This window comes from Diceros bicornis, chromosome 32 (assembly GCF_020826845.1).
Source record: "Diceros bicornis minor isolate mBicDic1 chromosome 32, mDicBic1.mat.cur, whole genome shotgun sequence".
In the NCBI taxonomy this organism is placed as follows: Eukaryota; Metazoa; Chordata; class Mammalia; order Perissodactyla; family Rhinocerotidae; genus Diceros; species Diceros bicornis.
The window spans coordinates 24,332,059-24,348,322 of NC_080771.1; the positions used below are offsets into that span (position 1 = coordinate 24,332,059).

A 16,264-nucleotide genomic window follows, 5' to 3' on the forward strand; every position below is an offset into this window, starting at 1 on the left:
AGGTCATACCCAGCCTTCTAGCCTGTCTGGTTTTGTGTCCTCTTTCCTCGATTCTGCTTCTCCCCTCAGTACCCAATTGGTCAGTACGTTCCACCAGTTTTTCTTCAAAAGATTTTCCCAGATTGGTCCTTCCTTTCAGCTCTCCTCACCATCTTCTTACTCAAGCATACCTCCCTCCAGCTTCCTACTGCATTGCTAGGTGGCTTGCTTCTCCCTGGTTTCCCCTGGTCCACACTAGATATTACTTTTCTTCAGGCTACCGCTTTCATCATCTCATGTCCTTCCCTCTGACATCTGTTGCTTTTCAAGGTGAAACTTCCCATCTGTGCCCCTCCCTATCCATAATCTCTTCTCACTCTTACTATCTCCAGTCTCTCTATGCCTTTACCCTCAGTACAAGTGCTCCAGATCTTAGAAAGCCCTTCTCTTAATCCTCTTGTTGTATTAATCGCCATCTCTGTATGAGAAAATGTAAGAAAACAATACACTAGTTGCCCCATTCATTCCCCAACCCAATTTAAGCTGGCTTTCAGCCCCCTCACTTAACTGAAACTGCCTCTCTAGGAGATCAGTGAGGATTTCATTACCCAGTTGAGGTCCTTTCTTTCTATCTTTCTTTCTTCCTTCCTTCCTTCCTTCCTCTCTTTCTTTCTCTCTTTTTCTTTCTTCCTTTCTTTCTTCCTTTCTTCCTTCCTTCCTTCCTTCCTTCCTCCCTTCCTTCCTTCCTTCCTTCCTTCCTTCCTCCCTTCCTTTCTTCCTCCCTTTCTCCCTTCCTCCCTTTCTCTCTTCCTCTCTTCCTTTCTTTCATTTATTTATTTTCTGTGAGGAAGATCAGCCCTGAGCTAACATCCATGCTAATCCTCCTCTTTTTGCTGAGGAAGACTGGCTCTGAGCTAACATCTATTGCCAATCTTTCTCCTTTCCCCCCGCCCCAAAGCCCCAGTAGATAGTTGTGTGTCATAGTTGCATATCCTTCTAGTTGCTGTATGTGGGACGCGGCCTCAGCATGGCTGGAGAAGTGGTGCATTGGTGCGCACCCAGGATCCGAACCCGGGCGGCCAGTAGTGGAGCGCGCGCACTTAACCGCTAAGCTATGGGGCCAGCCCAAGGTCCTTTCTTACTCCACGTGTTCCGTGATAGCCACTCTCTTTTTATTGTGAAATTACATCATATATGCAAAAGTGTATATAACGTACATACATAGTTTAAGAATAACAATGAAATGAATATCCATGTTTCATCACCCCCATTATAAATAATGACATTATTAGTAAATTTGAAGCCCCTTGGAAAAGAGAACAGTGTGAAGTCAACTTCCAGCAGACCTGCTCATCTTCCATGTTGATGTCCCTGGAAGCTTCCCAGGCCTTCCATCACCCAGGCTTCCCATAGCCCATCCGTCTAGACTCTCCCCTCCTGCTGTGATGGGCCAGCTAATTTATCTGACCAGGGATCAGATTAGCCTCTGAGACTAATGGGAGGGCTGTAAGCCATCTCTGAAGTCTGAACTTCCAAAAACAAGTTCCTGCCTTTGTAGTTGGCCTGCAAGTGACTTAAGGCCAAGTAGAGGGAGACCTTTCATTCTCTTCATATTTAACTTAAAAGTGATCACCATGTTAGAAATCATATAGTCTGCTTCTATTTGTAGTTCAGTTTAGTCCAATTTCCTGAGATACCGTATCTCTTACCCCATAGAGAAATGAACTGTGCTGTTTTTCATTTCAATTTTGAGTGTTACAAAACTTCTTCTACTGCTTTTATGTTATTATAGAAGAACTCTAGTTACCTTATTACAGATTCATTCTTTTAGGGCATCTTCCCAATGTCTCCAACATCGGTGGAAGGCATCAGCCTTTTAGATATTCTTTGTGAGCTAGGCTGGCTTCTAAAGAAATCAGTGGGAAGTATCAGTGCATATCCGAACCTGAGTTAGGGTTATGTCTGCTTAATTCATTTAGTGATCTGATTCTTTAAAAGAGTTCATTTGATTTAGCTGTGAGTTCATATTAATTAAAATCCCCCCAAAGCTAGCTACATCTACTGAAGACCAGGTGTTAAAAGAAATTGACTTTGAAAACCATCCTGTTTTGAAAATATTTCTGAAGAGCTTTGAAGCTGATTGTAAGGAAGATTTCACAGCCTACCTGTTCGGCAGCATTTCTAAGAGCATGTAGCAGTGGGGACACCTTCTGGAGCTTTTATAGAAGTGGCCATTTCTCACAGAAATCCCTCTTGAGAGCTTCAAGGTAGAGTCTGGGCACATTTCTCCACCACTCACCTCACAGCAAAACTCTTTGTGGGGAGACACATCAAAGGGCAAGGTCAACTGTGTCTTGCTTTTCCTTATCTAGATACAATCAGGATGGGTCTCTCTTTTTCCAAAGAAAGGTTCTAGACAATACATTGTATAGTCTTTATATTGTGGATTCCAGTTACTTTTAAAATGAAAAAGCCTACTTTGCGAGTTACTGCCATGGCCATGGCATGGCATGAAGTAGGCCAAGAAGCATTCAGCCTGTTGATCAGGTAGACTTTCCAGTAAAGTTATTAAGAGCATGAGCTTTAGAGCCAGGCTAACTTAGCTCGACCGCTTGTTCTCCGAGCCTCAGTTCTGTCATCTGAAGACTGAGGACCATCATAGTACCCATCTCATCGAGCTGTTGCAAAGCCTTAATTAGGCAGTTCTTATTAAGTGCTTAATATAATACCTGGTAGAGAGTAAGTGATAAATAAATGTTGGCTGCAGTTACCTAATTAGGGCCTGTCTTAGTCCGTTCAGGCTGCTCTAATAATATACCAGAGACTGAGTGGCTTATAAACAACACATATTTATTTATTGTGGTTAGAGATACTGAGAAGTCCAAGACCATGGTGCAGACATATTTGGTATGTGGTGAGGGCCCACTTCTCATTCATAGATAGCATCTTTTCACTGTGTGCTAACATGGTGAAAGGATCAAGCTGCCTCTCTGGGGTCACCTTTATGAGGGCACTAATCCCAATCATGAGGGCTCAGCCCTCATGACCTAATCACCTCCCAAAGGCCCTATCTCCTAATACCATCACTTTATGGGTTAGGATCTCAACGTATGAAATTTGAGGGGACACAAACATTCAGCCCATAGCAGGGCTCTTGTTTTATCACCATCCTTTGTGATATTCTTTCCACTGAATCACCAGTCAGTGATTCTCAGCCTTGAATGCACGTTAGAATCACGTTGGGAGCTTTTAAATATCCTGACTCCAAGTAAATCAGAATCTCTGTGGGTGGGACTCAGGCATCAGGTGTTCTTCAAGTTCCACAGGTGATTCCAATGGACAGCTGCAGTGAGAACCACTGTTCCAGAAGCACCAACTGCAACTCCTTTTGAGAACCTTTAAAAATATGGTTTTCAGGTAGGGGGTGGGCACAAGGGGTGAGGGGAAACATATATATGGTGGTGGACAAACAAAAATGTACAACCCAAAATTTCACAATGTTATAAACTTTTAAAACATCAATTAAAAAAATATGGTTTTCACGTCCTAGGGACTGAGTAACTTGAGTTACTCAATTGTGTCCCACCAACTTCCACCTTAGCACAGGTGGCCAGTTGGAAGCATTCTGGGACATAATAAAGTCAGAGTGCTAAGGCAGGCTGCTTTCCATCGTGGGTATATATGTGCAGTTCACTTCCCCTGCTCATGTGGCAGAGCTAGAACGTGCTTGTAGGGAAGGCACTGAGCCAGCCCCATCTGCTTCCGTCTGTCGTTTACTTCCCAATGTGGGAGGATCAGCAAGTGTAAGACCACAAAGCCAGGCAATAAATGGAAACGTGGCTGGGACTTGGTGTTTGTGCCCAGAGAGGCTCAGGATTTTGCCCACTTTTAACATGATTTAAAGTGATGATTATAATCTGCTCCCTTTAGAAGCAGCAATCAGGGGCCTACCTAATCTGGAGCAGGTTTGTGATGTGTAGAGTCAGAGGAAGGAAGGGAGGGGAGGAAAGAGGAAGAGAGGGAGCAGTTCAAGAAAATGAGAGAGGCAGAGTTAGATAGCTGAGAGGAAGAATGGGAATGTACAAAACCACCTGATCTAACAAGTAAAGATGAGTGGTTTGCATAACATGGCACACAGATTATAAATTAAAAACAATGGAAATATGAGGTGTGACTATGGGAGAAAATATCTCAACAATGAAATCAGTTATGCTGAATAGCACACATTCATATCCTTGGATTGTTGAAAACTCCAACTGGCCCTCTAAACCATGCTAGGAGCATTGATAGGACACTAGGTGCCTGCTGTGGGTTGTTTTCCCATTTTGATATCAAAACAGGGGAGCGGAGGGGTGGGAGGCTTGACCGTGAAGGGTCTTGTAAGCCTCACTAAGGAGTCAGCTTTGTACTCAGGAGAATCAAGAGTCTTCTAAAAGGTTTTAAGTGGGGAAATGAAATGATCAGAAATCTCACTTGGGTTGCAGAAGGGACTGTGGATTAGAAGACGGTGGCAGCCTTGGAAAAGGAGTTGAAAACGGAGATGAAGGTGGAGTTGGGGTAGGAAGTTCCAGGGCATATTAGGAGATGGAAGGGCAGGACCGTGGCCCTGGGCGGGGGATCCTATCCGGATAGACCACAACCCAAGACTCTGTTGCCACTGCTGCCTCCTCAGCTGCCCATGAGCAAGGCTGGCTAGACAGAAGGGATGGAAATAAGAGAATAGTGGAGGAGACAGTAGGGACCACCATAATAAGCATCCCTTGGTCACCTATGTTCCCCCCACATTTGCTATTTGTGCTCGGCAACCTCCTCCGCCCAATGCCAGGAGGAGGAAGTGTGTGAAAACAGTAAAAATAAAGTGGCCAGAGGAGGATCAGCACCTCTCCTGTCCCCGTGGCTGCCCTGCCCTGTTCCTGTCATGCCTGCCCCCGCTGTTGGCCATCACTGGCTCCCAACTCATTGTTTCTACAGTCTTCATCATCATCATTGTCATCATCACTGTCCTCCTCATTATCATCTGCTTCCAACTGGCACCAACTACACACCCTCCTCCTACCACAAACTTCGCACTTATCCCTAGAGAGTCCAAGTTCTCTCAATCCTCTTTCCTTTACAGATACTTTTCCCTCAGGCTATACATCCTCTCCACTCTTCATCAAAAAAAGTACCACTCTTCCTTCCAGATGCAGTTAGATCATCTCCTCCTTCATGAAGACTTCCTCACGCATCCAGGGCAAGTTGGTCTCTCCCTCATCTGAATTCCAATAGACTCTTCCCTCATCTGAATTCCAAAAGTGATGGTAATCCCCACCAACCCCAAGCACAAGAACAGCTCACATGCATTGAACATTTACTATGACCCGGACACCCTGCTGAGTTTGCTACATGAACTAAGCCTCACAACAATTGGATGAGGAAGGTTCTATCACTAACAGAGTTCCCAGGTCATGTAGTGCATAAATGGGGAAGCCAGAATTCAAATCCATGTCATCTGACCTCACAGCCTTGCTCTGAACTACTGTGCTCTCTGCACATCTTGCTGTTGGAGCACCTGTACCCTGAATTATACCTAGTCCTATGTCTCTGACTCTAACCTACCAGCCTCTGAGTCCCTTGAAGCAAGAATTGACTTTATTATCTTTGGAATTGTACAGTGCTACGTGGATGCCCTAGAAACAGAACCTGAGATGGTGGTTCTTGGGCAGATGATTTATTGAGGGAGGGCTCTCAGGAGAAACTAGACGATAAGAGAAACAAGATAGAGCATAGGGGAACACTAGGGGAAGATGTGATTTCGGAAGAAGTCTAGCCTCTGCCTGACCCAGTGGGGTGCTCTGGAGTGAATTGCATCAGAGTTTGTCCCACTCAGAGACAAGGAGGCTGGGCTCTTACGCCCCTCACTCTCATCAAACAGTCCTTGCCTGCAGTTTGCACCCTAATGGGAGTGAAGACATAACCTCCCAGACAGCTCCCACCGAGCCAGGGCAATGCGCCAGAGAAAGGTGCAACCATCACACACAACACCCAGAGGATGAGTACACCGTCCCAGTGAAGCAGATCAAGAGGATGCACCAACAGCATCCTGCAGGACCTTTTTATCCAACCAGTGGCTGTTTTCACCCTCTGTAATGGACACTCCCAGAATCCAGGTCCAATGAATCAATGGATGAGAAGTCATTGTGTCTCCTACAAGGCTGCCTCCCCTTTTCTGAGACCTCCGCTGCACTGCACAGACTTCAGCAGGTGTCCAACACATACCATTCCATCTCTAAATATCATCTCAACTACAACACAAAATATGAACTGAAACACAACATGTTCTTTGGGTTTCTATTTTGATGCAACACTGCTTCCATTGAAGGGAGAGCAGGAAATAAGAGGGGTGGACTTTTTTTAATTTGCAGCATAAAAGATTGTATTGACCCTAACCTACCCAAGAATTGAAAATAAAGTCTGAAGAGGGAGACTGCTGAGCCCAAACCAGTGTGGCTGATCGCCAGTGTGGCTGACACTCCTGCAGCTCTGTCACAGCTAAAGGGAGGCTTCTTTCCTGGCTCCTCCAGCGAGTCTGAAACAGGGAGCTCTGAAATTGGAGCAATATTGATTTTTCTCATTTGCTACACACTCCCTTTTAAAAATAGCCAAATCTAATCCTGTTTGGGTCAGCATCACAGGAAAGTAATCATCTGTTCCTGAGGGTAAAATGAAATCTGATCCAAAAAACTCTACCAACATTCTATTTCAATTTTTTGCAGCAGGTTTTCAATTTTAATGACAAGTTACAGCCTTCATGATGATAAAGCTTTCGCTGTCTCCCGTGGCTCCGTCTGTTAGCAGTCAGGCTGCTTTACTGGTCTCCTTTGTTTCCAAAGAGACCTCTCACGTCCCAGTTGTCCAGGTATCATTGTCAACGGAGGTGTTGTTTGCAGACACTCTGCAGCTCTGTATTTTTCCTTTACAGATATTCTCATATGCTTTTTTATTTTTCGTTCAGCACAACATCCCAAGGGGGTGCAAATGTTGGATGAGAGAGTGCTATTATGTGGGGCGGCGATCTGGCAGAGTCTCCCCAGGTGTCTCTGCTGACCTGGGGTGATTTAATAAGTGCTCCAGATCATCCTCTGCTGATTTCCACTGTCCCTAGCTGGTAGGGCTGAGTAATAGCCCCATATTCATTATCAGTTCCAGTCCTTAGGCATCATGTTGCCATTCCTACCCATGACAGGTCCTAAATCTGGCTGTCCATTAGAATCAGCTGGGAAGACTCTTAAACAGCTAACTCCTGGGCCCTACATGAGACCTGCCGAATCAGAATTTACCCAGGGATGAGGTTCAGGAATCTTTATGTTAATGAGCATCCCAGCACCCAGCCCAACATGAGTCCTCTGTCCAGAATGGTGTGGTTTCAGCCTAAGGTAATGTCACCTAGAGACATCTGGCCTGGAATATGCCAAATGTAAGCTCGCAGAATAAGACAAAAAGAGCTTTTCCACTCTTCTCCAAGGCCATCCCAGGTGGAGATGGGGTGGAGGTGGAGGTGCAGAATAGCCAAATTACCCTGCATGCTGCTTACCTGTTCTCGTTCAACCATCTATGCATTCACCTATCTATTCAGTCAGACATATGTGGAGCTCATGCTTTCTATATAAGACCTGGACTATGGGGGCTATAAAGAGGGCATATCTTGGATCCTGCCCTCCAAGAGCTCACAGTTCAGTAGTTGTGCCCAGAGTTTTCCCAAGGGGAAACTGAACTGATCTCTCTTTTTAAAAAGGGCAAGCAGGGCTCAGCTCAGAGCCTTCATCAAGCAAGAAAATAATGACATTGATTTTTTTCCATTGTATTGATTGTTCTAAATATGGTAGATAAAACTGGTCTATAATTGATAGTAATGGTACAAAATAAGCCTATTAATGACCACCACAAAGTGCTACTACTGTATATTCATTTGAATAGTCAAAATTAAAAGGACTGAATACTAAGCGTGGGTGAGGATGTGGACCAACCGAAGCTCTCGTACACTGTGGGTGGTAGTGTAAAATGGCGTAATACCACTTTGTAACACATTAGAGGAAATTTGGCAGTTTCCTATAATGTTAAACATATATATACAATACAACCCAGCAGTTCCCTTGCTAGGAATTTACCCAAGAGCAATGAAAACATATGTCTACACAAAGACTTGTACACAAATGTTCTTTGCATATTAAAAGCTAGAAACAGCCTAGGTGTCCATCAACAAGAAGATGGGTAAACACACTAGTCATCCATACTATGGAATACTGTTCAGCGATTAAAAAAAAACAGACCACTCTCCTTGCAATAACGTAGATGAATCTAAAAAACATTATGCTGAGTGAAAAAAGTCAGACACAAAAGAGTGCATATTTATGATTCCATTTATATGAAACTGTAGGCATATCTAATCTGTAGTAACATAATTATATATCAGATGAATGTTTGTCTGGAGCCAGGGTGGGGATTGACTGGGTAGGGGCACAAGGGAACTTTCTAGGATGATAAAAATGTTTTGTGTGTTAATATGGTGGTGGTTACACAGGCATATATATATATATGTAAAAATTTATCAAACCGTATGCTTAAAATGAGTGTAGTGTGTATGTAAATTATACCTCAATAAAATTGATTTATCAGGTGATACTCAATATGGCAGAAATCATGAAGTTGGTAGAGGAATGCCCGAAGTTTAGGAAATGCACTCTGATGCATGGTAGAGAGTGAACAGTATCCCAAAGGAAGTACAGATGAAATGCTGTGAAACTTCAGAGAAGGAAAATTTTCTTCCAGTGGGAACATGGGACAGTGGTGGGAGCTTCACGTAATAGATGACATTTCTGCTGAGCCTCTGAGAAAAAGTAGAGTGCATATGAGGATAGAATGAATATATGACTGAAATTGGGTTGAAATTAATATCAAGGGCTTCAGATGGGGGAGGGGGGAGTACCATAAAAAGCCACATGCACCCTGAGGAGAACAGGAAGGATGGGGGTGACCCCACCACTTTGGCGTTTGTGACCAAAGGCCTTTCTAGTCAGTGAAAGCTGAACATATGGACTGAGCACCAGCTGGTGCAGTCACCCACCTCCTTCTTGGTCCTCTGCTTGAAGAACTTGAGTGGCAGCAAAGCTCGCTGGCAGGGCCAGGACCAGGGGGAAGCAGTGGAGGCACAGAGAGCAAACATGGTAGGAGGCAGGGCCATGCAGAGGCTGAGCCCTCGCTTACAGGACCTGGCCCTGCCGTCTGGTTATCTGGGAGCAGGAGCCCTGGTAACTCATTCATCCGTGACCAGGCCTGAGTGCCTGCTCCAGGCCACACACTGTATTCGATGCCATATTAGATACAGGTCCTCAGCGAGCCACAGTCTAGCAGGGAGGGGAAAAATAAGTGTGAGAGGGAAGCCTAGGGGCTGTGGGTGTGCAGAGGTGAGTCACTGGATCCAGACTGGGAGGGGGTGGTCTGGAGGTTTAGGAGAAAACAAAACCTCAGCTAAGATTTGAACAAAGTAAGTCCAAGGGATAGTGTAGAGCAGTCCCTTCTAGACCTGCCTAGTCTAGGATTTGGAGCTTGGCCTTAGAAACTGAGAGCCCACCTGGACACTGATTTGCAAAAGCTGATGTGTGCCTGTGTCCTCCCTTCCATGCCTTCACAGGTTTGTAACGTGGCCGAAGAACCCCTCCAGTGCCCCCCTGTCCCAAGAGGAGTCCGTCCCAGGAACTTCAGCATCTCCCAGCTCACCAGCAGTCCCAGCCATAGAGTCCCCTGAGACTGATCTAAGTGATTTTGTTAAGTAAGTGCAAATGCAAAGCCAGAATGGATTTTTTTTAAATAGCATTCTTTTCTCTACACTGACTTACATTCTCAAACTCATCCCTCATTTATTCATCCAACCACTCACCAGTCAACAGTTTAACAAGTGCCTTCTATGTGTTAGGCCCTGGACTAGGCGTCTGGGATATGGAGTTGAAAGTTACCTGTGATCTCAGGAGGTCATAGCCTCCTGAGTCCTGGGGGACTGAGCCCTTCCTATCACGTTGCCCTTTCTACCTGTCCCAGGTCTGCAGCCAGGGTCAGGTCAAGCAGGGTAGGGTGTAGCAAGCAGAAAAGGATATGACAATTGGCCAAACATTATATCCTCACACTAAAATGCCCCAACAAATGATAAAACTTAACATTGAGCACTGGGGACACATCCAAACGGTCTGAAGAATTTCTAGAGCTTCCCAGAACTTTTTGTAAGTTGGACATGGATTTGATAAGCCAGGAAAGAAGAGTTGGTACCTACGGAAAATTGACCAGTTTGATACCTTAGACTGCATGGTGGGGGGCAGGGAGTAACAGGGCACTGACCAGCTGATCTCTTGAGAAAGACCTCCCTTGAATAGGAACCCCATTTATTATTTGGGGCACAGTAGTAGGGGAGAGGAGGATGGGCTATTACACAGCTGAAGACTGTGTTGTAATGGCTGCCAAATGAGTGATTCTCCACATTTCATTAAACTCCCCAGGACTGTCCCTGTGGATGAAGATGTTGGATCTGAAGAAAGAGAACACAAAAAGGCAAAAGTGCCCACCATTGTCATCTCAGATGTACGGTTTCCTTTCCCTGGATGGGTTGGCAAGTCAAGGGTCCTTCCCATAACATAAAAGCAGAGCCAGGAGCACAGTGGCAAGTGCAGTACTGGGGTTTGGCTGCAATGAGGCTGCAAAACTTTATCCAGATCACTTCCCAACCAAACAGCCACAGAGCCAACACCTCCATGAGAGCCCGAACACCTCGGCAAAGGGATTTTCTCTGTAATGGAAAAGCCAGTTACCTCTAGACCTTGGTGATCTTGTGCTCTTCCCAGCCCCTAGATAGAGGCTGCAAAAGAACTATTTTCCTCAATAATTCCATCGTAAAAATAAAGAGGCGATCAAGAGAGTTTAAAAATTCATACCCTTAAATTCTCCTTCTAGAATGATGGCCTAAGGAAATCATTGGTGATAACAGATTTATGTACAAAGACGTTTGTTACAACACTTTAGAAATAGCAAAACATTGGAAAAGTAAATTACTGTATGTCCATAATGATATACAATCTTTTAAAATGGGGTTTGTCTCAGTAGTGGCAGAATGGAGGTAAGCTAGCATTTTCATACTTTGTAGGTAGCAGTATGAATTGGCATAGCCTCTATGACAAACAATTTGGCAAGTATATCAAAATTTAAAATGCACGGTTCCTCTCCCAGGATATTATTCTCCAGATACGCCTTTACATTTACATAAAGGCATGTAACTATCCTTGTACACTGCAGCTTTGTTGGTAAAAACAAGAAAAAGTGGAAACAACTTAACTCCACCAATAGGAGACGGGTTGAATAAACTAAATTATATCTGCACAAGGCAATACTATAAAATCCTTTGTAGAAAATGAGAAAGTTCTCTATATACTGATTGGGGGAATCTCTGATATATTAAGTAAAAAAATACTATAGGGGCCAGCCCCGTGGCTTAGCGGTTAAGTGCACGCGCTCCCCTACTGGCAGCCCGGGTTCGTATCCCGGGCGTGCACCGACACACCGCTTCTCCGGCCATGCTGAGGCCACGTCCCACATACAGCAACTAGAAGGATGTGCAACTATGACATACAACTATCTACTGGGGCTTTGGGGAAAAAAAAGGAGGCGGATTGGCAATAGATGTTAGCTCACAGCCTATCTTCCTCAGTAAAAAGAGGAGGATTAGCACGGATGTTAGCTCAGGGCTGATCTTCCTCACAAAAAAAAAAAAAATACTATATTTTCTTTTTCTTTAAGTGTTTTAAATGATGCTTGTGAAGAATATTTAGTTACATGGGAAGATGGCACTCATAATGCCAACTGAAAAATCAGAATACAAATATATATACATATATACACACACATTATACACACACACATATACATATATCTACAGTGTAACCTAATGATTGATTTGTATTTCTCTCTTTGAAACCTCCCTTATTTTCTAAATTTTTTAGAGTAGTGTGTGTGTGTATATAGAACACTTGTCTTTTAAATGCTAATTTTTTTTATTTTCAAAGATTTGTTATAGAAAACTCAAGGATACAGAAAAATGAAAGCAAAAATCCTCAAAATCCCACCATTCATAGAAAAATGCTACTGAAATTTTAGCAAACAACCTCCCACATATCTCTGTTTGCATGTACAAATCTCTGAATGAATGTACACAAGCTCACACCGTCAAGTGTGACACATAGGCATATATAATTTTACACAAATGGAACTGCTTTTTCACTAAATAATATGTCATGCACATCCTTCCCAGTCCCTAAATATACATTGCTTCATCCTCCATGGATAGAGGTACCACACACTTCATTTAAAGTGATCCCCTATTTATAGGTACTTAGTTTGCTTCCAAAGTTTTGCTATTATAAATACCACTGCCATAAACATCCTTGTACATACATTTGGGGCACTTGTCCAATTATCTCCGTAGAAAAAAAGGTATTATTTTAAAAATATAAGCAACATACTTCATTTTTCTGTCAGTGATGGGGAGGAGCACATTAATGACCCATTATAAACACTTTCTAGCCTTTCCTCACACCTCTAATTTCTAGGGATTACAAATGAACTCTGCTGAAACAGAAAGAATAGACCCAAACCAGAGCCAGGTGGAGTTTCAGGAATTGCTATGGATCTTTGAACAAGATGAAATGCTTTCCATTGGGATAGAGGAAGTAAGTAACACTCGAGGGCCCTGAAGTCATCGGATACTCACTCTTCTCACTGAGCACCTACCCCACGTTAGAAATCTAAATCTTGCCAGAGCACTATTACTGCCATCACCATCATATATTTTCAGGGTGCCGGGGTAGTCACCTTTCATGGCGTCAAACAAGTTAAAGTCAGGAATTAATCTGTGAATTGACTTAACTTGAACTCACCCTTTGCAGGTCCTTCATCCCGATAGATCCTCTCATGTAGAATGACTTTCTCTGCAGGTGTTTGATATTTTGCCCCTCTATGGAGTTCTGCAGCCACACAGTAGCCACCAGGTATCTTTCACCTTCTATGGACACTGCGACATCGTTGCACGGGCTAAAGCTCTGTGCGAAGTGGAAGGAGGGCCCACCTATGAGATAATGCTAAGGGGAGAGGCATCCCTGGTCAACTATTCCTTTGACACCAAGGATATTAACTATGGATTACAGGTATGCCAACCAACCGGCGGAGATGTTCTGGTTTTGCCTTAAACATAGGTCGTGGTCCTTGGGTTCTGATCTCTTCTGGAACCCCGATCATCACAGTTTCTCCGTCACCCCTGTCCTTGATCCCTAATGTACCTCCCTAACCCTGATCATCTTCCCACTGCCAACTGTTTGGCAGATACTTTCACTTGCTCTTCTCACTGTCTCTTGAAATTCAGCATGTTAGACGCTAAAATTTTCCTCTTCCCTCTCAATCCAGAATCCTTTTCCAACTTCTCCATTTCTTTCAATGGCACTACTATCTTCTCAGTCCCTTGAGTTTACAATCTCCAAGGTATTTTCCACTGCACTCTCTCCTTCGTCTCCCCACATCCTTATAGCACCCAGGGTTTGCTAATTCATCCAACCAGATCCCTCGGGGTCAGCGTTCCCTTCCTATCACCACTGAGATTGTCACACTACAGGGTCTCATCAAGCCACGCCTAAATTATTATAGCAGTTCTTCTCAAACTGTAAGGTGCATGCAAATAACCTGGGAATCTTGTTCAGCTGCAGATTCTGATTCAGCAGGTCCAGGATGGAGTCTGAGAATCTGCATTTCTAACAAGCTCCCAGGTGACACCAATGCTGCTGGTCCACAGACCCCCTCAAGCAAGGGGCTACAATGTATTCATAGCTTCTACCGCTAACCCATCTAAACATCATCGCCAGATACATTTTCCCCAAATTGCATTTTCATCCTATCACTCCCTGACCAATTAACCCCAGCAGCATTCAGGAAAGCAACGTGGTATTGAGAAAAGAGCATGGTTTTATAGTCAGAAGAACTGGGATGTTATCCTGGTTTAACTTCCTACTGGCTGTGTGACCTTGGCACATCACCTAACCTCTCCAAGCCTCAGTATCCCTCATCTATAAAATGGGAATGGGATAGCAATGTGTATCTCTCCAGGTGGTTGTGGTTACTTAAGTACAGTGTCTGGTCAATACTGTGCCTGGGTCGAAGAAGGCCTTCAATCATGAGTTCCTTTCTCTGTCACCCAGGTGGATCAGAGCCAGTTTCTTCCACCTGGGTGAGGGTATCCTAAGCCCCTCTATTAACTGACGCTCCTTACACAGTAAACTTCATTTCTCATAATTCCCCATTGTAGCCCATTCATTCATTTGTGGCCAAGCTGGTTTACCCACTGGCCTTAATGTACCGCAACCCTTCCTGCCTCCATACTTCATCTTACAGTATCCCTCTTGTCCTCCACTCTGCCAACCCCAAACCTACGCATACTATAAGACCCAGCTCAGCTCCATCCCTCAGTTATCTTTCTCTTCTTTACCTTCTCTTTGCACTTAAGTATAGTCTTTGTCGTAATATAATGTACTTTCTCATTTTTGCTTTGGAATAATTGTCAGTTAATTCTATGTCTGTATATCTTCTCTTCCCAAGTAGATTTTGTGTTATGTACTCAGAGACCATATCTCCTACCAAATTTTAATGGAGATTGAACCCCCATTATTTAGCTACTGCATGTATATTTACTGTGTTTTGTGTATGCATGTGTGTTTATAGGTTAAAGATTGTGCCTAAAATCAAATTCACCTAACGCCTATTGAGACCTTGTCCATTGTGTTGGACAAATAGAATTCTCTTTCATTCTTTTTCTCCACAGTCCTCTGCGCAATTGGTTCTGGCTCAGCTCAGAGTGTATTCTTTGAAGCAGTAGTCCTTCCCCTAGCTTGTCCTGAGAATCCTGAAGTCGCCTCAGTCTGTGGTGATTGAGCCTGCTGAACCAGCTGCTGAATTATGTTAGGAAAATCCCAGGAAAAAAGAACATATCCAGCCTATTACTCCCATATCTCTCCGCATAAACAGAAAATTCATTCTAGAACATTCTGAACTCAAATCTTCCCACCTCCACCCCCCCCAAAAAAAGGCAAATCTTCTTAGTACAGAAAGCTTACTTTAAGATCCTCTAACGTGGGCTCTTTGTGGTGTAGAAAATGAGGTTCAGGGAGCTTAGATGTTCACCCCATGGCCATTGTAAATGAAATTAGTTGTTAGAAGAACTAAGACCAGATCCAGGTGTCCAGGGTCTAGTGCTCCTCCCGCCCCACTGGGCATCTTTTTTTCTGATGCTGAAATGTGGACTGGCCAGTGTCTACATCACAAAAATAAAATCCTTGTTGTGAGGCATGTTTGTCTACCCACCTTTGTCAGGATGATGACAGCATCCCACATGGTGGGTGACAAAGGAGTCACTCTTCTCCTTCTTCTCGTCTCAAGCTGTTTGACCATGTCACAGAGAACGAAATCAAGCTGAAGAACACTGGGAAGGTTGGCTTTGAGTTCAAGGTTCTGACTGACCACCAGCCTTCACCAGACAGCCTTCTTCCCGGAGTGCCCCTAATCCTGCCGCTCTCAGTAAGTAGCCTTCCCACCTGTGATGGCCACGTGATAATTGTGGGAGGGGCCCAAATTCACAGCTATGAGCCACACTCCAGAGGGATGTGAGATTGCACTAAACATTCACTGCCAGGATTATGTGTGACTTTTTTTTTTAATTAAAACTTAAGAGCTCTCAGAAGAAAGAAAAATAAATAAATCCAGGCCACTCCACTCATTTATTACACAAGAATTTGTTGAGTCCTGCATCAGCCGGGCATTGCTCAGGCACCAGAGGTCCAACAGTGAACAAGACAGATGCAACCCCATGGATTTTTTTTCATGATTATAAGAATAGTTTATTTCCACTTATATCTTCACACTTCCGTTGTAATCCCTTGAAGCCAAGGGCCTCCTCTCCACTGACTACAACAAATAAAAGCAATGTTTCATTAGCAGGTGAGCCAAATTGGTTTCAGAAGCAAATGGAGGAGGTGGTTCCTTGTTCATATCATGTTGATCCATCAGGGTTAAGGAACTTTTGTTGGATTTTCCTCATCATGAAAATAATATATAATTGTTATAGAAATATTGGAAAGTGTTAAAAAAGATAAACAAGGAAATTACAATTATTCATAATCTTACAATCCAAAGATGAGTGCTGTCATCTTAGATGATAAAGTCTGTTCTT

At 43.8% G+C, this 16,264-nt stretch overlaps 1 protein-coding gene across 1 annotated transcript in view; it reads left to right on the forward strand.

The window, feature by feature from the left end:
* The window catches only part of HYDIN (HYDIN axonemal central pair apparatus protein), a 336,144-nt gene that overhangs the window by 192,090 nt on the left and 127,790 nt on the right, over positions 1–16,264 (forward strand). The window contains 5 exon segments of the mRNA XM_058528225.1: positions 9,650–9,787; positions 10,506–10,587; positions 12,606–12,725; positions 12,990–13,199; positions 15,475–15,612. Of these exon segments, the coding sequence (XP_058384208.1) occupies positions 9,650–9,787; positions 10,506–10,587; positions 12,606–12,725; positions 12,990–13,199; positions 15,475–15,612 (688 nt within the window).